The sequence below is a fragment of the Diadema antillarum genome, unplaced genomic scaffold, assembly GCF_040938485.1.
Source record: "Diadema antillarum isolate AM-2024a unplaced genomic scaffold, OU_Dant_1.0 seq00000086_RagTag, whole genome shotgun sequence".
Classification (NCBI taxonomy): domain Eukaryota; kingdom Metazoa; phylum Echinodermata; class Echinoidea; order Diadematoida; family Diadematidae; genus Diadema; species Diadema antillarum.
The window spans coordinates 287,462-311,402 of NW_027271178.1; the positions used below are offsets into that span (position 1 = coordinate 287,462).

The window sequence follows — 23,941 nt, forward strand, 5'->3', positions numbered from 1 at the left end:
AGCATGTGAATCCTTTTTATTGGTTTTAAGAACCCATAAGATTACAAATGAAGTGTACCCAATAGCATGCTGAAATGGTTTAAATAATAGCAGTCTCTCCTTATAGTGTACACACCCATTAACCCATTGAGGATGAGTCCCGAGTATACTCGGGCAGGTGTCTATGGGAAGTGTGTGTTGTAGCAAAATCAGTCCATCCTCAACGGGTTAACAAGGAGTTTCTGTTATTCTTGGAAAATAGAATGGACGTTCTGTTGTCTGAGATATCCACTGTGTATGGTCATACGTATGAGAGAAGCGATCTTAGGAGAGTGGTAATGTGCTTTGATAGAGAATACCACTACAGTGTGCCAAACTCCTGTAATGTTCAAGTTGATTTCTTTATCTTTCTTTTGAAATGCTTAAATCGCTAGTTTTCAACTTTGCCTACATGGGCATGTCTGGAAGATCTGTCATTGCCTAGAGTGAACATTGACTTTGAATAAAAGCAACAAGAACTAAAAATGCTGTCATATTTTCTTCTAGCTTGGCCAAAATATTACAACTCTGACAAAAGACAGTAAAATCATTTGGATGTCGTGAATGGTTTCATTCAAAGGAAAATTTCAAAAAAGCCAAAATATCCACATCCATGTGTAGTGTGATATATTGACAATCGAATGAGATCCCATGCTGTGAGTATGCTTTTGCATGCTACAATATTGTACATAATGCGTACTAAAAAGCAGTTAATGCAATACATTTCAAATGTATTGCACATACCAACATCATCATAGCAGAGTATCAGACTTATTCTAACACATTGCTCTTGACTTCTAGCTGATGGTGGGACTTAGTGCAGAGTAGGAGAAGTTGACCTTGAGCCTATAATAATAAAACAATGAATGTTATGGCAGTAAATGATGAAGGTGTCGTATTGTATTCTGCTATACAGCAAGAAGAGGAAGGAGAGTGTTAAAAAATCAAACAGCGATGACGCATGTCTGGCAAATCTTGACACTTGTGACAAAGCCGTCAGTGCGTCTACTGCATCACATTTTTACTCAAACTTGTCAAACTTGATACTCATCTTGAACTATAAATACTTTTGTATTATTAGATGTAATGAACATGTCAAAGTGCTTCATTCGTGCTTTATAAAATTGGGATGATACATAGACCCATTTGTAAATTCTAAAGGTACAGAAAAACTTGTGTGTGTTCATTTCTGAACCTGTATGCCCACTGAGTGTATTAAGATTCTTTCTTGTGAATATCGCCAACTTTGTATTTAAACTGATATTCACACACAATCACAAGTTGTCCCCTCTTAATTTTACTGTACTATAGCTAAGTAAATTACGATAAAAGTGTCTCTTCAATATGGTATAAATGCGATTATTTTGAAGAGAAATGTGGCGAAAGTTTCAATCTAACTCGAAAGATGCTTCTCCCACACTCTAAACCAAAACACAACAACCCACACAAGCATTTCTTTTTTAATGACAAACACTTGTACATTGTACAGTATGTCATGCTACTGGCTGTTAGTTCTTTCATTCCCTGATCCAAGAAGTTTAGTCCCCCTGAGAGGGTACATATAGTACATACATATATCTGCTCTACAGTGAGGGCGGGTACCTAACATTGTCACAAGTGAGACGATGAAGCAAGTACGTGTTGAAAACAAAACTTTGGTACCTTTAATAACCTGTTGAGAACGGGCTGATTTTGCTACAACACACATTTCCCCATAGACACCTGCCCGAGTATACTCGAGACTCATCTTCAATGGGTTAAAGGGAAGATAAACCCCAAGAGCAATGTGGATTGAGTGAAAGCAGCAACATTAGTAGAACACATCAGTGAAAGTTTGAAGAAAATCGGACAATCGATGCAAAAGTTATGAATTTTTAAAGTTTTGGTGTTGGAACCGCTGGATGAGGAGACTACTAGAGGTTATGACGTATGAGTGGACAACAATACCAAGAAAATATAAAGAAAATACTACAAAAATCCATTTTTCATGAAAATTACAAATTCCATCAACTTGATATTGACATACGTTAAGGGTAGCAATTATTCCCCCTGCTTTCTGAAAGCGGTTGGTCCATTGCTCTTTCATAATTCTAGAAAAGTGAATTTTTGTTGAATTTCCTTTATATTTTCTTTGTATTGTTGTCCACTCATACGTCATATCCTCTAGTAGTCTCCTCATCCAGCGGTTCCAACACCAAAACTTTAAAAATTCATAACTTGTGCATCGATTGTCCGATTTTCCTCAAACTTTCACTGATGTGTTCTACTAATGTTGCTGCTTTCACTCAATCCACATTGCTCTTGGGGTTTACCTTCCCTTTAATACTGGTGACTGACATTACCTGCTTTACTCAGTGGTAAACTGATGTTACAATGTACATGTACACATTTCAGTAAGTCCATTAAAACAATCTACAATCTACATCTTCAATATGTGTGTCTTACCAATAATTAAAAGCATATAGTATATTCAAAAGAATGAAGGCATGTGACTGCAGAGCAAAAACGGTACAAAGCAGCTGTGGATGTGATTGTAAACATAGATAGAAAAATATTGCCTTGGTAGTACAAAAAGTGATATCATTTTAAGTAAAACATAGATCATTTTGTTTTATCAAGATACATGTACATGTAGCTGAGAAAAATGTAGGACGATTTGGTTGTTAGTAGATAAAGTACTGATTTACAAGTACAATTTGTAAGCTGAGCCCTGTAAGAGATAGCCTAGATTGCAGTAAAGAGTACTGTAAAAGAAATGTTTAATTTGTTATCATTTGACTCCAATTTTTAGAAATAATTACACAGAATTGTATTTGGAGAAATTTACACTATGTACTGTAGACTACATTATTGTAGGTCATTGACATTATGAAACCGTTTTGTAGGGATTTCATAGAAATCAATTGACTGATTTAGGAAAGGGAATGGCCTTTGATGCATGTAACATGAGAAACAACAACAGCAAAAAAGATTGAATTATAAAGTCTTACGTGTACATGTGGGTACATGTACAGTGTAATTTCATCTCAAGTTGTGTTACAAACGTCTTGAATGTCTTGAAATATGAAACCATGTGTATCATACAGTTGCAATGTAGATTTTACCCCCCCTAGGTGGGCAATTACCCCGACCCTTCCCCTGACCCTAAACCCTAATCTTAATCCTGAGCGTAATCCTAACCCTAACCCAAACTCTGAACCCTAAACCCTAAACCTACACATAATGAAACACTAACCCTAATCTTTACTCTAACCTTTAATATCACTAACCAGTATTTAGCAGTGGGGGGGGGGGGGGGGGGGGGGTATACTGTAATTGCCCTGATACAGAATTGATACAGCCTTACAACAATACTGGTGGTTATGTGATCTCAGTTCTTGTAATTGCTTACCATTGTCAAGGAGTAAGGTTGACAGATACCTGATAGAGTCTCTGGCGTGGGGGCGTACTTTGACACTCTGTTACAACATAGAGGGAGGTCAACATTTGAGGTCACTTCATTGTTGTAAAGTGACTTCATATACGTACACAATATTATGTGACTACCCCAGCTCAAAACCTGCAACAAGTACTGTAGGCCAAAATGAATTTTTACCTTTCACATGGTTTGAAATCTTGCAAGCTCTTAAGCTTCAAAATACTGTAAAACTTGTTGAAATTGGACCACTGTAACTCATTCAAAAAGTGATTGAAATAAAATAGAGTATTGGAGATCTATGCAGTTTATGATTCTGAAAGGGAGAAAAAGAGGATTGAAAAATTAGGGTCATTCAGGTGTGCTGTGCAGAAGTATCAATGACAGTAAAATCAGCACCTGTTGTGACAAAATATGGTCTAGAAAAAAGAGCCAATAACTGGATTTTTCCTTTGTTTTAAAATAAATCTAAAACCACCAAATTTGGACAGGAGGTAGAACTAAAAAAGAGTTTACTCTCCCAGGTACGACAAACTTTGAAATTATGTCAAGTCCGTCAACCCTAATGACTATTTTGGTCCATTAGGCCTACGCAGAGAATCCTGATCTGCAACTTTTTGTTTGTTTTGAGATGGGCAGTCACATGTATACATTCCTCATAGTCGAAAGTTCACCAAGTAGAATGTACTGTGTATTTCTGAGTTCTAAAAAACAAACAAATAAACCAACAAATTTTTTGGTAACACCTTGTGCTGAGTTGTTCAAGTCTCTCAGTAGAATATTACTCTCATAACTCAGCCCTTTTTAAAACTGACTCCAATTTGTCAAGAAAGAATTCTCTTGATAGATTTCTTTAGCGGATGGGGTTACTGTAAAATTTGTTTACTCTACTGCTTATCCCCATGCCTTGCAAATTCCTTTCGTAATGGAGCATTCGAGAAAGTATTTCTGTTGAAAGACTGATGTAAAATAGACAAAAAGTGTAAAAACACTGAGCTTTAGGATCTTCTTACAATACATGTATTTTAAACAGCAAAATTATTATTAAGAAACTCATGCTTAATGATTTTGATAGTGTGCCCACATACCATCCTGTGGGAAACCTCTACTTGAATATCAAATTCCAAAATCTTGCAAACTTGTAGAATTCAATCACACTTTACTGAGGTTTGTGCAGTATGACATATCTGTACATTGTATTAAGGGACAAGTTCACCTTAGGATTGAGAGAATGCAGCAATGATCAATGATACACATCAGTGAAAGTTTGAGGAAAATTGGACAATCCGTTCAAAAGTTACGAATATTCTAAGTATCTGCGCAGTCACCACTGGAAGAGAAGACTACTACAGTGTATGATGTCACATGCGTACAACTATAAAGGAAAATAAAAAGAGAATTTCACAAAACTTTACTTTTTGAATAAAGTGTACATTTCTTCGACTTGCTACTGACGTATGTTAAGGGTAATATTATTCCCCTTCCTTCTGAAAGAGAGAAGTCAAGTGTTCTTTTGTTATGTGAGAAAAATGGGAATATGTTGAATTTTCTTTATTCTTTCTTTATATCGTTGTTCTCATATGACATCACAAGCTATAGTAGTCTTTTCATCCAGCCGTTACTGAGCAGAAACTTCTAAAATTCATAACTTTTTTAAAGATTGTCCGATTTTCCCCAAACTCTCACTGATGTGTTCTACTAATATTGCTGCATCTACTCAACCCACATGTCTATGAAGGTGAACTTGTCCTTTAGATATAGGGTACTTTCATAGTAGAAAAATGTTTGAGACACTGGTTATGGTTTGATGCTGCTGCTAACTTTACCATCCAGTATCATCATGATGCACAGATCTACATGATCTGCGATTGATGTAGACTTTGGAATCGTGTCTAATACTTACATGTAAGTTGGGAAAAGTCAAAGAACATAAAATAGAGGTGCAGAACTTTTCCAGTATGTTGCGACTCTTATGACAATGAAATTGGGTGACAATGAGAGGAAATCCACCCCAAAAATAGAAAAATTCTGTAAAAGAAAGAAAGAAAAAAAGTCCCTGCAGAATGTTCCAGAAAAGACAATAAATTGGATAAGGAATATGATAAGGAAGATATGATATTTTCTTGATGATTTTGAAATTTCACTTTTTTTTTTTTCACAAAATGTTTCTTGAGCAGTTCTTATAAACATTCAAATGAACAATTTGATGATGTCATGCCCTCACAATTTTTCATGTATGTTGTGTATGGAAATTGGAAACTTTTCTTGATTGTGGTTAGGGGGTTTAGATTCTAAGACCCCGTTTACAGTAAGTGAAAGGGCCGGGCTCGGCCATGGCCGAGCCCGGCCTTCATTTCACTGTAAACGCACAAAAGCTCTGAAGGTAGTCTCGGCCATGGCCAAGGCTGGCCTTTTCTCACTGTGAACGCAAACTGGGCCAAATGCGGTACCAAATTTAGTCTGGCTTCCAGACCCTCTGCCCGTACTATTTTGCTATTCAATATATTAATGCCCTCAACGTCGAAAACTAGTATGGTTTAAGGTGGTTTTGTCCTGCAAAGGCCCGGCCCTGCACTGTAAACGGAGTCTAAATCTTTAATCATTGGCAGTTACTTCACAGATATCTATGCCAATATCATAAAAGTGCAAATTGCTGAATGAAGCACATCACTTTGTTGTAACTTAAAGGTAATCAGGATACACTCAAGCACTTTAATAATACTGAATATACATTTTAAAAACCTACAACAGGATTTTACTGAGATTATCACTGCAAATACTGGTTGATGCATTTTAATTTCTTATAATATCTACACTGTATTTCAACCTCTGATTCATGGAATTGTACTAGCTGGACATGTGTATTAGTATAACACAAACTCTCTCCCTCTCATTTATTTTCTCCAATAAACTGCAGAAAGTAACATCAGAAGTTGGACTACCTGACCAGTTCACATACTATTTTGGTCTTTTCCTGGTTGTCAAGGACAAAGACGAGGAGGCTGGAACAAGTAGGTGGACACGTTTCCTGGTGCATTATTACCTCCGCCAAAGAGGTTTTTTATTTTTTTGTCACCATTGGTGTATTTGTCTGTCTGTTTGCAAAATCACTCAAATAGTTATGAATGAACTTGAATGAAACTTACAGGAAAAGTTGAAAATGACACAAGGAACAAATGATTAAATTCTGATAATCATTCAAATAAATGTCTGGATCCAGAATATTTTTTTGAAGTTTTTTTTTTTGAAGGATTAACATTGGCAAAAAATGGGCCAACAAAGAGGGAGTGTAAGCTGTGCGTATTTCAGATGTACATACATGCCGTGCACTGAACACACGCTTGAGGGGCCGTGCAGTGTACAGTACTGTATACACCATATATTTCGCGAGTCTAAATTTTCGCGAATCAGGAATTCCCGATGATTTCGCGAGTGGTTAAATTCACGATTGTGGAGTCCTGTACTGAACGGGGTTATGTACACCCGTATGTCACATCCACACCAGGAACAGAGTCAATATTTTTGCGTGTTTTTAATTTCGCGAATAGCACCAGACTCGCGAAATTCGCGAAAATAAAAACCTCACGAAATATTCAGCGTATACAGTAATTGCTGCTGATGAGGTAGACTTTGAGACACAATAGAACTTAGGGTTTGTTATTATTGGGAAATATTGGCGATTTTCACCATCTGCACATATGGTTAGAAGTACGTTTGTGCTCTCCAAGTGCTATTCTAGTTTTCACCTTTGAAAAACCATACATAAATTGTAGGTCCTGTCCTTGTTCCTCTTTGAACCTTGAGAGCAGAGACCGTTTTTGCAAACCTGGAAATGCAGAACTCTCTGGTGATATAAAGTGTTCTCATCATAATTTCTAAGTCCGAGAGTCAAAAGTCGGTCACTTATCTTGTCCTGATAAGCTCTTGTCTGCAATTCTGCCAGACAGCAGACGTATATTCCCCGTTCTGCTGTGCACAAAGTTTTGTGCCTGCTTGAGTGTTTGAAATAATTGCCCAGAGATGTGAGATTGTGTAAACAGTGTTGAAGATATCAGATGTTCAGTGTGTGGGAGTACAAACACATAGTATAGTCTGGATGGGAATATGATGATATTTGTAGGATTCCTGTGGTTACATTAATTTCAAATTTAGCAAAGTGATGTCATGAGAAAAATAAATAAGTGCTGGACATAGTGATATGCAGGCATTCACCTTTCCTGTCAAGCTGAGCTTGTAGCAGTGAATTCCACTTGAAGTGTGTACTTAACAAATGACCAGATAGCAAAGTAGCATACTGTAGCTAATGCACAAGTTTGTAAATGAAAATTATAGTCCATTAGGAGTTTAGAATGGTTATTAAACATAGACATAGAGAATATTATTAACAAATGTTATAAACATTTCAATTTCGATTTCAATTTCATTTCAATTATTTAATTATTATTTCCACCATTAAAGGAATTACATTATGTTTTATATAGTTTATTAAGTGAAAAAAATATTTTTACCCAATTATCTACAGAATCAATAATACTGAATGTGCAGTCAGTTTTGTGTGTAATGCCTTGTCTTGCACTTGTCCCCTAAAGCATTTTATGAGCGCTAGCAAATCGCTGTTCGGTCCCTCATTGTGTAAAGTTGCCGGCATTTCACACTTGTCTGGTATGCGTCTGAACGGTCCTTATTGCTTGTTGGTAAACAGTGCCATTGCTGGCTTCTCCATCTGATGTGAGGCATACAGTAGAAGTCACTGTTTATTTAGTGATTGCAGAGGAGCTGTGGTGATAAAATGTAAGAGAGCATTAGAATAGAGGGGGGAAGGGAATGCTAGAACTATGTGATTTTTATAGCTGCTAGACCTTGCCTAGTGGACTAGTTTGTATGTTCGTGATTGTATACTGCTGTGCAAAGTGCGGGGTATGCATACCAGAGAATGTTAGTCGATTATTAGTATTGAAACCATGATATGATATTTAAGCTAGTTCCTTTAAGTCATGGTATTCAAGGTATCTGTCTGTGTGTATGTGTGTGTGTCTCTATATCTGTCTCTGTCTGTGTCTGCGTGGTATATGCACATGCAAGCACCTACAGGTGTATATTATACATTTTATCTCTAATGTTCCTGGTTGCCTTAAAGGGACTGTACAGTACTGGTTGAGGTAAGGGATTCATGTTTTGAACATTTCTAAGTGAGATAATGAGAAACCTCTAATGAAATATGAAAGAGCATGTAATTTTAAGAAGGATTCAACGTTTATTTGATGAAAATTGGTTTTGAAATTTCATTTCATTTCATTTTCATTTTCATTTCATTATTTCCACATCCTGATAAAAAGCATACAAGAAATACAAAAACAACACATACACAGTAGAACATTGGAACAATACAGAAAAATTATCAACTTCTAACAATTCCACACCATACAAACACAACATAAAAGCAATTCGTTCAGTTTGTGGGGGGATCAACATAGACCGTTTGGTCTTTCTATGGCTGATCCCAAGTATTACAGCTAAGAAATGGCTGAGATATCCAAAAAAGTGATAATAATAAAAGGCGACATGCCACAACTTTATTAGGATCTCTTTGTTTCACCTTGTTTTTGGATATCTCAGCCATTTCAAAACCGATTTTTGTCAAATAAACTTTTTGATACCCTTTAGAATTGTACATGCTCTCTGACATCTCATAGAGTGGTTTCTGAATATCTCACAAAATGTTAAAAGCTAAATCCTCACCTCAACCAGAACTGTACACACCCTTTAATACTCACTTTTTTTTTAAAATTAACTGCCCCACCATCCTCCTTATCCTCACCCCACCCATATGAATTACCGTTGTTACATGTTCCATTAAACCTCCAAAATTACTTGAATTGGAAAGAATGTTCAGAGTATACAGATACACACTCTAGGTATTTTCAGATTTGGTGAATGTTTGGATTTTTTAAACAAGTTTCTTACTTTTTATATGAAATCACGTAATGTTTTGTTGTTCTCAGCTACAGTGTACAGTGTAAATCTATTATAAAATCAAATATTTTACTCTATTTTTTTGTATGTTTTTGCATCACTTTTTAATGAAAACCCAAGAGTAGGAGGCGTAAATTGTTAATGACTACAATAGGTCAGTGGTACGGACAAAGATGAATAACCGTTGCCACATTTTCAGCAAGAAAAATCCCCACTTGAAGCAGGATATAGGACTCTTATGCAACACCTTTGATGATCTAGGTACACTCATGAATGCAGTTTGGCATCTTTCCCTGTTATCTGAACGTAAGAGGGCAAACATAGCTTTTACAGGGAATACAGCATCTCTAATGTGCGACCTTTGTCCATGCATAAAATGCTTACAATGTACATACACTGCAATTTAAAATACAAGGAAATAGTGGTGGACGGGGAGACAGGGAACCCTGTTAGAGGTGGCTATAAGGGTTTGAAGATTTAGATTTCAAAGTTTGACTTACTACGGCATGATATGACTTGGAGTACTTGGATTTTTGTATGAGTACACTGTATAATGGTTTTAGCCATACATATAATATGTGGCATGATATTTTTTTTTTTGAATTTTGCACATCAAATATGACTTGTAAGTAGATCTTTAGTGCCTTTTTATACAGTTTAAGCATGTGGAAATTTGTGAGAGGAGTGCTGATTTCATCACAACTGGACTGGCAGAAAGTTTATTAACCAGCTTTCTTGTATTTGACCATAAAATAATGTACATAATTTAAAAACCCTCATTGTTCATCTGCATATACGTGTACATACTATGTAATATCTGCAGCCTTCATTTCAAAACAAATTTGTTCTTTTACCATGTCTATTACCATGCCGCATATACATTTTTACCATTAAAATCAAGTTATTCACCAGTCTTGTCTTCTAATTCATTTTTATGTAAAACATGTGCATGCAGGTGCATTTGTGTAGTACATGTGATTATCTGTTTGTCTGCTTTGCGATCCAGTTCTATCAAGATTAACACTCTAATAATATTGCTTTTCTGTTTTGTTTTTCAGTTGTCAGGAGAATACAAGACTTTGAGTCACCGTATATCTCGTTGAAGGCAGCCATAGGAACTCATAAAATAGTTTTGAGAAAGAAGTAAGTAAGCCATGTTTATTGCTTCTTTTCTTTCGTAGTATCATAGTTATGATAATAGATATATTCTTTCCCTGAGAGAAAAATAACATCGGAACCACTGTACCATATTCTGCATGTATTAGCAACAAAATAATATCCAAATTTCAGATATTTTATTTGGTCATTTAAAAATACTTTGATACTTTGAAAAATTTGACTTTTAAGCTGCATTGCAAAGTTACTTTAATAACTATTTTTTATTGTGCTACATATACATATGCTGTGCAGTTTTGAAGTCTTTGATTCTTTGGCCTGATTTTTTATTTTTTATTTATTAATTTAGGAGGTTATGAAGCTTTGCATGAATTTTTTTTTTTATACCAAGTAATTTCGTGAATTTTTAAGTAAAATTCAGTGATTTGTCTGTCATTGTTGTTTGTTTTCATTTGTTTATAAATCAAATTATAATTTTCACTTTAATATAAATCTCAGACAAAATGACCCAATTCTGTCTGAGATTATGTTAAAGCAAAAATTGTGATTTAATGTCTCAATCTTTTATAATCAATTTACTCAGGTTTTGTTATATCTTATATAGGTGGCTTCACACTGCCGTCCTATTAATGATTCGTACTATACAATCAATTTCATACTTGCATGTTCAAATCTGATTATATATAATCAGTATATAGATAGATATGGATAGAGAAATATAATTGTTAAATAAAGCCCCTCCATGCAGCTGCTAACCGTTTTTTTTTTTCACATTCCATCCTCTCCTGTAGTTACTGGGATCCTGCCTTTGATAATGACTTACTGGAGGACAGGGTTGCAATGCAGTTGTTGTATGTTCAGGTGAGAGATTAACCCGTTCCGTACGGGAGCCTGGTGGTCTGTGTAGTAAATCTATGGGAATTTCAGAATTCAATATGGAATGGGTTAAAAAAAAACACACACACACACACACCTTAGATGTTAGATGTACTACAGTCTGAATACAGAGCTGCCTCCCTAGTATACTTTTACCACATTACATTGTATAATTGGCCTTTAACTACAGCATATCCCACTTAATTTCTATGTGCTGGTTATGGCAGAAAAGTAAACATTCAATGAAGGAATGCAGGATTTTGCAAGTCTTCAGTCACTGAGCAAATGTGATGTGTGCATTACTGTATATACAATGCATTCTTTTAGTGCAGAGTGATCCCTTGGCAACCTCATGGTGTGTCTCAGATTCTTACTGTCCGAGAGGGTTTAGTTGCCGTAGCAACCATTGGCAATCTGCATGTAAAATGACAGTTTTTGTTGAATTTCCTACAACTGCTTTTGTGTGTCAGTGAAACGAATCCAAGAAATGCATTCATGACCTTTGACTCTATGAATGGGGAAGTAAGTACTGTGTTTGCTGGCAAGGCAACATAATTTGACAACCTATCAGATTTGAATAAGATTTTACATTAAAAACTAAAACAAGTACATAAGAAACAGATCTGTTTAGTAACATGTACAATGTATTTACCCTAGACAGTCGGAAGTTGAAAGTATAGTAGCATGTGGTAAAAAATATTTAGTGTTTTATCTTGTATTAAAGACAGAGAAGGCATTCAACAACTCTTTAGCATGACTGACACTTTCAATACATCAAGAGTTTGTCTTATGAAAACTTATAAGCACCAGAAATCAGTTATAAGTCCTTCAAATTAATCATACATATATAAGTCCATAAATCAATTATTTCACAGCCAATATTATACATCTGTATTATAAACAGGCATTGAAATATCATCTATCCTGAAGATAATATAAATATATATCAAATATAAAACATAAGATATTACTTTTCAAGATAAATCATAACATCTCAAATTAGTTAAAACTTTATAGCTGATTAAAATAAAATCAACTATACATGTTAGTAGAGACTGTCTAATAGGAACCACAGGATAAGGAGACTTCTTGAGTTTATGACATCATGTGTGGACAACAATATAAAGAAAATATAAAGAAAATTCAACATGCTTTCTCTTTTCTAGCATAATGAAAGAGCACTTAACTAACTGCTATCAGAAAATGGGAGGAATTATTAGTACCCTTAACATATGTCAGTATCAAGTTGATGGAATGTTTAATTTTCATGAAAAATGAATTTTTGTGGAATTCTCTTTATATTTTCTTTATATTGTTGTCCACACATGATGTCATGATCTCTAGTAGTCTCCTTATCCAGTGGTTTCAACACCCAAACTAAAAATTGATAACTTTTGCATCGGTTGTCTCATTTTCCTCAAACTTTCACTGATGTGTTCTACTAATGCCGCTGCTTTCACTCAGTCCACATTGCTCTTTGGGTTTTGGTTTCCTTTAATATGGCAGTCAGAGCAAAATCTTGGCACATGTAGACGTCCACTGTCTATTTGCCCTGTGTGATGTTCATGTACATCATTAGGTTTAACTATGTGCACCTGAAGGTAAGAAGGTGCTATTTATTGATGCATTTATATATCATCATTCCTAAACATGACTGATGGATTACATTCTCCCTGTCCCTCCCTCATGTAATCTCCAGACCCTGAGTGATGTCAGCAGAGGTTGGGTACTAGCATCCCAGGACCAACTCTCCAGACTCCAGGCCCTTAAGGCTAAGAACTCCAAGAAAGAGGTCAGTTTGTTACCTCCGCCAAGGGAGGAGGTTATGTTTTCATCGGCATTGGTTTGGTTGGTTTTTTTGTTTGTTTGTTTGTTTGTCTGTGTGCAAAATAACTCGAAAAGTTGTGCAGGGATTTGGATGAAACTTGCAGGAAAGGTTGAGAATGACACAAGGAACAGATTATTAAATTTTGGTAGTGATGCGGAAATTTTTATGAAGGATTTTTGATATTTTGGCAGGAAGAGTCAGTGAACTTGGGAGTTCAAAAGCTGCACATTTTTGAGGTTTGCATACGCGCACTAAAGTGCCTGCTCCAGTTTCTGCTAGAGCGAGGCGCGCCACGCAGCTGAGGGTTTATGACATAACAAAGGCTTCTATATGGGAAATCGGGCGAGTTTTCAGCATGCATACATATGGGTGGAAATTGCTGATCTCTATGGAAGAGCAAGATCATCGGTGGAAAGTGGCTGCTTCGCAGAGGTCTTCCCTCTCAGAGGCCCGAATTCACGAAGGTGGTACAAATGAAACCATGGTTTAAACCATGGACAAAAACCATGGAGCGCCAAGTGTCGCACGGAATATTTCCTTACGAAATCAGTCATTTCATTGATGAAATGATACGAAATGACAACATTTTGTAACTGAATAAACATTTCGTCCACGAAATGATAATTTTATTAATGAAACGGTCATTTTGTCGACGAAATGACCAATTTCGTAACGAAATATTCAGTGTGACACTTGGCGCTCCGTGGTTTTTGTCCATGGTTTAAACCATGATTTCATTTGTACCACCTTCGTGAATTCGGGCCAGAGAGTGCTTTCTAGTTTTTAAAGGGATGGTATAGTTTTGGTTGAGCTGGGCTTCAGTTTTCCAACTTTTTTGTGTGTGAAATAATGAGAAGCCTCTTATGAAATATGCAAGAGAAGAATTCAATGTTTATTTGATGGAAATTGGTTTTTCAAAATGCTGAGATATCCCAAAACAAAGTGGTCATAACAAATGGTGGAACCCACCTTTTATTAGGAACGCTTTGTTTTACCTTGTTTTTGGATATCTCAGCCATTTCAGAGCTGATTTTCATCAAATGTGACCCGCTACAACAAAATGGTCTTTAAGTCGCGCACGGTCGAAGCCGTGAAAATTGAGTTTGAAGTCAGAGCATCAAAATCGGTCAAAACTTACGATTTTCTGAATTTGACATATTATTAGAGTCTCACATGTCTTCTATCATCTGTCGAAATTTTGAAGCGAAATGATGAAAGGAAAGACCAGAAAAATGCGTTTTTCTGAGCCATGTTTTTTTGGCGTTTCATCGAAGCAGAAACTGGTTCGAACATTTGGATTGAGCGCCACACATAGGCTCCGCCCCTAACAATGACCAGAGTGATCTCATTGGTCAGTTTGCTGCTTGCCGCTAACCGAAGCGTGAAGCTCGCACACTGCACAGTCGAATGGTGCGTGCGGGCGGGATGCGCTATGCCCAGCCGCTTCTCCTGGCATCCTGGTCACTAATTGGTCGGTGAGGAGACCGCCGCCGCTGTGTTTGAATGAGCATTGCGGGGGTTGCTAGGGCTTACCTTCTATTGTCCGGAGGTGAATACTGACTTGCGTGTCCCTTGATCGTGATTGCGTCGCAAGGAGAACTTTTAGGGCGCTTTTCTCGAAACAGTGATTTCCCAGACGTCTCGACATGCTCTCTTTTAAACATCGATATCTCCGCAGCCGATTATTTTTATAAGATGTGTTATATATCAATTTAAAGCAGAAAGATTAGGGAATCGTGTCATGCAATTTTCAAATAATCGACCTCGCCCGACTTTAGGATCATTTTGTTGTAGCGGGTCACAAATGAGCTTTTAATATCTCTTGGAAATGTACACTCCTTAATGTTTTATAAGCGATTTCTAATCATTTCATAAAAAAGTTGATATCTGAATTCCCCCATCTCAACCAAAACTAGACCTATACCATCCCTCTAACCTGTTAACTCCTTTCTGTGCCATGGACTCTTTGGATATTGTGTACAACACTATGCATTTTTTTTTTCAATAATTATGTGATCGTGCATCACAAAACAAACAAAAGTCGCACCCCTTGATTTTATGTGAGGACTCAAAAAATGGTGAAATGGCTCAACCAAGTCAATCTTGATTTTTTTCATATTTTCTGATAGAGCTGTCCTTCTACATTATTCTTCAGTTTGGGATCTTAACATGAATGGGAAAGTGTGTTTTTAGCAGTTTTTCTGCAACTTTTTTTTTTTTTGAGGGGGGGGAGAGTGGAATGATCAGGTATGTCTTTGTAGAGGCCGCTTTTCATTTCTTGAAATCCTTTGCACACTCTTTACTTTCAAGTCTAATAACTTTTGAAAGGATGACGCTACTACTTTGAAAGTTAGCATTAATCATGGGCAGAATGTCTTAATATAACATGTACAATATCAGCTTAATCTGATAATCCCTTCATTGTTATTTACGTCCTGCGTTTTGTCCCTGTCATGGCACAGCTAGCACAGCTTGGTAAAGATTAAGCGCTTGAATAGACCATGTACTTCAGAGCCTCTTTTCTCAGTTCACACTTTTCCAGAGTGTGTGCTTTCTTTCCAGTATTTAGGTAGGTTAGGGGAGTCCATTTGAATTGAGTTATACATCATTTTAAAGCTTAGAGTCTGCTCTTTCAGAATCTGCCCTTAACTAAAAATCCATGTCTGGCGACTTTTTGTTGGTTTTGTGATGCAGAGTCACATATGACCTTTACTGTTTATTTGGTGGTATTTTGTAAGGTAGAAGAAAAAGTTCTTATTTGTTCAAATTCTATTTTAGTTAATGCTGTAACATTGTTTATCTCAGGTGTAGGGCTAATTCACTTTGACATTACCAAATATCCAGAGGAGAACTTTGTATTTGATTTCAAATACTAGAATTTTTCAAAGGAAGAAATGCTTGTTACATTGTACCTACAGTCAATATTGAAATTTCCTAGGCATACAGTTGTACACTCAAATTTTATTCAACCAACAGTTAAGCCTGTCAGCCAGTAAGCTTTCATGAGGCTTTCTTGAGACATCATAACAATAATAAATGCATTTAAACTTTGTCGACATATACTAATGTTCAGTGAAAACAGGCGAATCATATGGCTCTGTAATATCAGCATTCTCCTCATTATGCAAACTGTATGTGTGTGTGTCTTCAATAATCTAATTATATTAACCCATTGAGGATGGGCTAATTTTGCTATAACATGCATTTCCCATAGACCCCTGGCCGAGTATACTCGGGACTTGTCCTCAACATTTTAAATTGTCTACATGAATACTGTTCACTTATTGGTCTTAATGCAATCGTGTGGCTGATGCAGTGAATTATGGAAATAGTTATATTGCCTGCAGTGACGTCTCGTTAGGTAGTACGATTCCAGAATTTGATTGGCTGCCACCGGGGCTAGAATGATCATACAATGTACAGTCAATCCTGTCTAAATCAGCCACCCAAGGGAGACAAAAAGAGTGGCCGTTATAGACAGGTGGTCGCTATAGACAGGTTATTTGAACTTTGTGTATGTTGCTAGATACATACCATGTATCATCGCTGTATACATACATGTAGTACTTACATGTGCATGTATGTGTATATGCATACACACGTGTGTTTCATGCATTGAACAATTTTGGTACCGATCAATCATGAAGAAAGCTTTACACTTGTCCATTATTATGACTGAATGAGTGATGAATGTAGCGGTGGCGATTACTGAACGTTACCCATGAATGGCTACATGGCTACATAGCAGAAAAACACGCAGAATTGTCAGCTCCGCTGCAGCAGTGGCTCCGTGTGGCCGCTATAGACAGGTTAAAATGTACCGCAGGAGACAAAATTTGTGGCCGCTGGCCACGTTAGACAGTTGGCCGCTATACACTGGGTCTTTAACACAGCTTTTCTCTTGGGGGGATTTTTCAGTGGCCGCATATGGCAGGTGACCACTATATAGACAGGTGGCTGCTATAGACAGGTGGCCGCTAAGGCAGGTTTGACTGTATGTGTATTTTCATATTTTATGTCATTGTGATATGACACTTGACAGTCCCTTGACAGCTAGGTTTTCTCCTCAAGACAATATTTTCCCTCAGCTCTGCACTTTTGGGCAAAATATGATTTCTTGGGGAAAATATAACTTCAGTGGGGATGTCAAGTGTTATGTTACACCTCTAAACAGGCAATATCTGTAAAATGTTGAATCCCTGTGTTGTCATTACAGTACATCAAATTTGCCCAGACGTTGAAGTACTACGGTACACTCCAATTTAAGCAGTGTGTCGTAAACTACCCTGAGCCAGAGACCAAGACCACCATCAACGCAGGCAACAAGGAGTTGTACTTCCGGGTCGAGCTCCCCGACGGGTCGCACAAAGAGGGCGTCTTCAGAATCACCAGGATGAGATGTTGGCGGATCACCAACAGTGTAAGTCGTCTGCCTACGAAAATTCTAGTAGAAGAGTTTTACAAAATGCCTTTTAAAATTGATACAAGTATTGAAGATGGCAGGACAAGGAAAAAAAGAAGAAAAAAAGTGATAGTAAAATTTTGCATGATATACTATGATTACTTCAGCAACCAAAACATGAAACAGACTGAAATTTCAAGAGTGATTGTGATAATGGTAGTTTAGGTCTTTAGTGTCATCACGATATTCGTAAAGATGACCCACCAACCAACCCACCAACCAACCAACCAACCAACCAAAAAAAAAAGAAGACGAAACAAACAAGCAGACAAAAGGTCAGTTTGACCTTTGACACTGTGCACTCAGGTACACATGTGTGTATATGATTTTGATTTTGGATTTTTTTTTTTTTGGATTTTGGATTGTTTTTAATCTCTGGTTTTCTCCATCTTCCTGTCTTTTATATTTCCATGTGATTTATTTTCCTCCCCCTCAGGCTGACCGAGAGGCAAATAAAGGGTCCGGTCCTGAGCCCATTGTGGTGAACAAGGGAAAGTCGCAGCCCCCAGCTCAGCTGGAGCTGTCCTTCGAGTACCTGGTGTCCAAGAACAAGCTGCAATGGGTGACCATTCGCAGTGACCAGGCCATCCTCATCAGCCTGTGTCTACAGAGTATGGTGGACGAACTCTTGCTGCAGAAGAAAGGTGGACACATTAAGAGGGTGAGTGAGAACTATATGTGACCCGCTACAACAAAAGGATCCGAAAGTCGGGGGAGGACAGTGCTCTGAAACTGGCATGACATTATTCCCTTACTCTTCTTCTTTGATTTCATGTATAGCACAACTCGTAAAAGTACTCCGTTGCGGAGATATCAATGATTTTATTAGCGCATGTCAAGTGATTGTGAAAATCAGAGTTTCGAGAAAAACGCCTTTAAAGAGTTTTCCTATCGACGTTATCATAATCAAGGGGAGGCAAGACAATAGAAGGCACGCTCCTAGCGACCTCCGCGATGTTCATTCAAGCTTAGCGCCAGCGGTCTACGCACGACCAATCAGTAATCAGGATGGCATGCACTGGCCAATAAAATCACTCCCTCGTTTCTAGGGGCGGAGTCTAGCTTTGGCGCAAAATCCAAATCTTCAGACATGTTTCTGTTTTGTTGAAAGTCGGAAAATCATGCTTCAGAAAAACGCTGATCTCTTGTCTTTCCTTTTATCATTTAGCTTCAAAATTTCGGCAGATGATAGACAAAACTTTAGACTACAAAATTATGCCAAAAACAGAAATTAACTGGTTTTGACCATTTTTGATGATGTGCTTTCAAACTCAATTTTCTCGGCTCAGCCGTCAGCAACTTTAGGATCCTTTTGTTGTAGTGGGTCACATTATATGGAACCTTTTTCTCTCAATTTTTTTCTTTGTTTCCTCTTTTTTTGTTGTCACTTTGCAATATTGATGATGATAGTGATGACAAGCACAAATGTAATGTCTTTTTATCCTCTTGGATAATTTATGTTATAAGAAATTTGTTGTTCATCATGTAAAAGCGTGTGCTCAATTGAAGGAACAAGACCAGTACTTACAAGTACAGTTGAACCTCTCGTATCCGGACAAGTCAGGACCGGGGCTCATCCGGATAAGGGATTTGGCCGGATACGGGAGACTCAATGCTTTATACATGTACATATACATACACATGTACTGATGTAGCCCATTGTAGTACCACATGTAGTAATGTGTATACTGCAACCTTTTCATTGTTACATTTGGGGATGTTTGGGGATGTTAGAATGTCTGAAGGTAAGCAATTTGGAAGGAAATTTGATGTAATGTATGTTAATCATGTTGGAAGTAATATGTAATTCATGTGTGTTTGTGTAGGAGTTCTCAAGGAGTTGGGAATTCCCCTTTCCTCCCGTAATTATTTTAAAAAAAATCACGGTGAGATTGCGTCCGTATAATAGAGAGATCCGGATAAAGGGAGGCCGGATAAGAGAGGTTCAACTGTATTGCTTTTAGTTGGTTCCGGAATATTTCACACTTTCATACATGTATGGACAGCTTTTCAGGGCTTTGTTGATATCAATGCTGTGAGGGTCATAGCATGGAGTTGAGATGCTATATATATGCTGATATTGTCAAGTTTCATGATAAAAATGTTCTAAACAATGCAGTTAGTGTTGTCGCCCACAAATTGACAGAGCTAGAAAACAGAATTCCAGTCTTATCCTGTTGAGGACGGCTGATTTTACTACAACACGCATTTCCCATGTAGTCACTTGCCCAAGTATACTCAGGACTCGTCCTCAACAGGTTCATTATTCATTTAATTGATATTATCCTTACTCTCTGCTGCACTACTATGCAGTCCTTTGTGTATACTTTTGTTTTGATTGGAGTTTGCTTTTCCGACTAATAAGTGAACGTTAGTTTGTATGTGAAGTATTCATGATAAATACCTATACACTCTAGCAGCCAATATTTCTGTTGTCTTTTCAACAGCCGCAAGATAGGGTCAAAGGCCCGACGAGACAGTTCAAAGGTCGCGATGGTCAGGTCATCACATCAGTCTCTACGTCAAGTCCTGTGGTCAGACCAGAGCTGCCCAATGGAGCATCGGTCAGTATGGAGATATTGTGACGTCATACTTGTGGTCACTGTTTCTGCACATGGGCACCTAAATGGTTTTTCTGTCACTTTCATAAATATGTTTTGCGTGCACTCATAAATGCCTAAATTCATAATTTTTTGGGGATGTATTTTGAGGGAATCTCAGGCACTTGCATACAGTAGATAAATTGTTTGTTTTGTGTTTCATAACTGCTGTTACTGTGTTGGTCAATGGAGACCATTCATGCAAATTTGTAATCTGTTTTTGATTATTATGATGTCTTAGGCAGATGTCGCGCATATATTTTAGATGCATAGAATGCTTTCAGTAAAACTACAGCTCTCTGTCTTGAGTAGGTGTACAAGCACTGAAACTATAATACATAACTTATCCTATTGAAAATATATCATTGATATCAATGAAAGAAGGTTGATGCAGCTCCACATCAGAATGCTATTCACAGTACTGTTATTGCCAATCAGACTTTTAACACCTTTGTCAAATGATGAATACTTGCAAAAAAAAAATGTTTAAGCACTGAAAAAAAAAAAGAATTGAACAGCACTTGAAGAGTTACCTCCTAATTATTCAGTATTGATCGATCTATCACTTTAGTTGATATACGTAGTTATCTATTTATCTGGTTGATCAAATAATCATACAGTTATTTATTTATTCAACCAATCATATTTAGCAATTAATGAGTCTATTTCCTTTATTTCCAATTCTGCTTCCTTTATTTCCAATCCTTCCACCTGTTATCAAAGGTACTTCATACTTTGATTTATTAGTCTTTTGTAAGTTCTTTTTTTTTCATGTATGATGATTTAATATCATGTTATATCCTTACAGAGCCCAACCGAGGAAGGTCCAAGTAAATCTGCAAAGGCCATTGATTCAGTCAAGAAGATTTCAGTGAGTATTTCTTTCCTCTCTGTATATCATTACATTCGTTCATTCACTCATTCATGCATGCATTAATTTATTAATTTATTCATTCGCTCATTCTTTCTTTCACACATTCATTCATTTATTCATTCATTCACTCACTTTAATTCAGTCATTCTCATTCACTCACTCATTCATTCACTCACTCATTTATTCTTTCATTCACTCACTCATTCATTCTTTCATTCATTCACTCACTCATTCATCCTTTCATCCACTCACTCATTCTTTCATTCACTCACTCATTCATTCTTTCATTCACTCACTCATTCATTCTTTCATTCACTCACTCACTCATTCATTCTTTCATTCATTCACTCACTCATTCATTGTTTAAATTAGCTACATTTGTACCATGTCAGGCTGCAGGCCAAATTGAGGTTAGTTTATACATGATTACATATCAAAATTGCATACAATTTTATTTGTGAGTACACTGTACGATGTATGTGACATAACATTTAAAGAAAACTCATTTATTTTACATGTGGTAGTACGATAACATGTATTTAACTGATGCACTTGGTGAGATAATGATAGGTAGGAGTGGTAACTTAAGAAGAATTGGCTACCAGATGTGAATTTCTTATCACATTTAAACAAACACACTTTGGATATGTTCAAGCACAGTATTGTCTAACATGTGTCACAGATATAGCACTAGAAGGGTAAACTTGATTAGCATACCTCATTATCTCATGTACGTATCAGTAAACATATTCTCCAGAGCTGATGTGAATTGTCACATCATATCATGTATATATTTTATTCCCCTCCATGAGTAAAATGAATAATTTCCCTACAACTATTTTCAACTTCTAGGTAGAACGTTATGTCATTTCCATACTGCTAGACGACAACACAGCATGTATAGGATTTAATTTCCAATAAGGCATGTCTTTTCAACTTTTCTTGCATAACACCGTTTAGACTTTTAAGAAAATTCAAAATATATCTTTTGCTAAAACTGTGGAAGGTCCCCATTCATGAGAGTTAGGTATAACATTGCATCGTCTGCACACTTGTATGAAATAGACTACTAAAACTTTGTAACTCCCCCTCTCACCCCCCACGCAGGACAAACTCCACAATGCAGCCGCGTCGAACAAATCGCCGGGGGCATCAGCGACAGTCGAGAATGAGATCTTTGAGGGCATCGGAGAAGATGACCTTTGAACTCGGCAGTGACCCCCCAGAATGTTGACCTCTGTGTAGAAGTAGTGGGCGGGTCCTGACTGCCAGTGATACCAGATGGCAAGATGAGATGCACAACTCAGCTCTTCACACAGTGTTTGTGAACACTGCAATCCCTAATGGTTCCACTGAATAATTTTTGCCAATCTGTTAGAATACTGATAATGCACCGGTTAGAGTGCGTCAGTCGAGATGCAGCGCACTCGGGAGTATTTACAATGATGCAACATGCAGGAAGCACAGCCGAGTTTATGTTGCATGACATCGTGAATACCTGAGAGTGATCTGCATCTCCATTACTGTAAGGTCACAAACTTAAACCTGTGCATTATTTGTTTTATAAAATGGGTCTAAAATTAACAAGATTTTTTATGTATCTTTATGTATCTTTATGGGTTAATACCAGTCAGCTTTATGTAGAATTGAGAACAAAAGAACAGCTTGAGAACAAGAGCAAAGATATCCAAAGATGCTCGCTCCAAACATTTGCTACACAAACTGGAAGTTGTTTACAGAAATAAGCGATTGAGAGTGCGATACGTGATTGTATCAACTGAGTGAGTGCGCACTGCTATTAAGTTTGCATTGTGACAGCATTGAGCGTTCAGTTATCGTTTTTCGGTAATGTGCTATAGGATAACACACCGTGCTGTCATGTTTTTTTCATTGCACACTCTTTGCACGCCCGTGCATGTTAGTATAAAGAAAATGAAAAGCCGACACATGACTTATTTCAGCACTTTTGAGTGGCTACATTTTTGAACCCATTTCATAGTGTTGTGGTACAAAACTGAACATTTATTCTTTCACCCTTTTATGATATCTCCACCATATCCGAATGCCATTTCAGTAGGCAAACACTTTGGCCCGAATTCACAAAGGTGGTACAATCTTTGTCTATGGTTTAAACCATGAACAAAGACCTTAGTTTTGTATGGGGCACCAAGTGCCGCATGGCCTATTTTTTTTACGAAATCAGTCATTTCGTCGACAAAATGACCATTTCGTTAACAAAATGATCATTTCGTCTACGAAATGTTAACATTTCGTAGGCCGTTTCGTCGACAAAATGACTGATTTGGTAACGAAATAGGCCATGCGACACTTGGCACCCCATACAAAACTACGGTCTTTGTCCATGGTTTAAACCATGGACAAAGATTGTACGACCTTCATGAATTCGGGCCTTTTAGTCTGCTTTTTTTTCCCTCTCAAGATGCCGTACCATCTTGCATTAAACCAAAGTATGATGATTACAGGAAGTGGTCTTCAACCCACTTTCAGGTTGATCCTCTCTACACCATTTTAGAAGCAGAAGGTTGCAAAGTCCACAACCTGCTGAGGAAAATGCTCTGCATCCCTTTTGAAAGCTCTCTTGTACTACTGTAAAAGTGCATATTTTTGCGCAACTAATTTTTCGCGCTCATCCCAGAAAGACGAGTTTCACATGTTTTTAATTCCACAGAATCAAGACAGTAGGTACGGGAACATATGGCAAGCAAAAATACTCACATACTTTTATTTTCGCGCTATTTTCTGGTTGCGAGAAAATTTC

At 37.2% G+C, this 23,941-nt stretch overlaps 1 protein-coding gene across 1 annotated transcript in view; it reads left to right on the forward strand.

Annotated features, from left to right (window-relative positions):
• Nucleotides 1–23,245, forward strand: part of LOC139726501 (sorting nexin-17-like) — a 35,453-nt gene extending 12,208 nt beyond the window's left edge. The window contains exons 4-12 of the mRNA XM_071637457.1: nucleotides 6,351–6,444; nucleotides 10,465–10,549; nucleotides 11,314–11,383; nucleotides 13,098–13,190; nucleotides 17,443–17,646; nucleotides 18,125–18,349; nucleotides 20,136–20,252; nucleotides 21,097–21,159; nucleotides 22,270–23,245. Coding sequence (XP_071493558.1) covers nucleotides 6,351–6,444; nucleotides 10,465–10,549; nucleotides 11,314–11,383; nucleotides 13,098–13,190; nucleotides 17,443–17,646; nucleotides 18,125–18,349; nucleotides 20,136–20,252; nucleotides 21,097–21,159; nucleotides 22,270–22,368 — 1,050 coding nt within the window. The 3' untranslated portion in view covers nucleotides 22,369–23,245. The remainder of the gene's footprint in view (nucleotides 1–6,350; nucleotides 6,445–10,464; nucleotides 10,550–11,313; nucleotides 11,384–13,097; nucleotides 13,191–17,442; nucleotides 17,647–18,124; nucleotides 18,350–20,135; nucleotides 20,253–21,096; nucleotides 21,160–22,269) is intronic.
• Nucleotides 23,246–23,941: the final 696 nt, after the last annotated feature.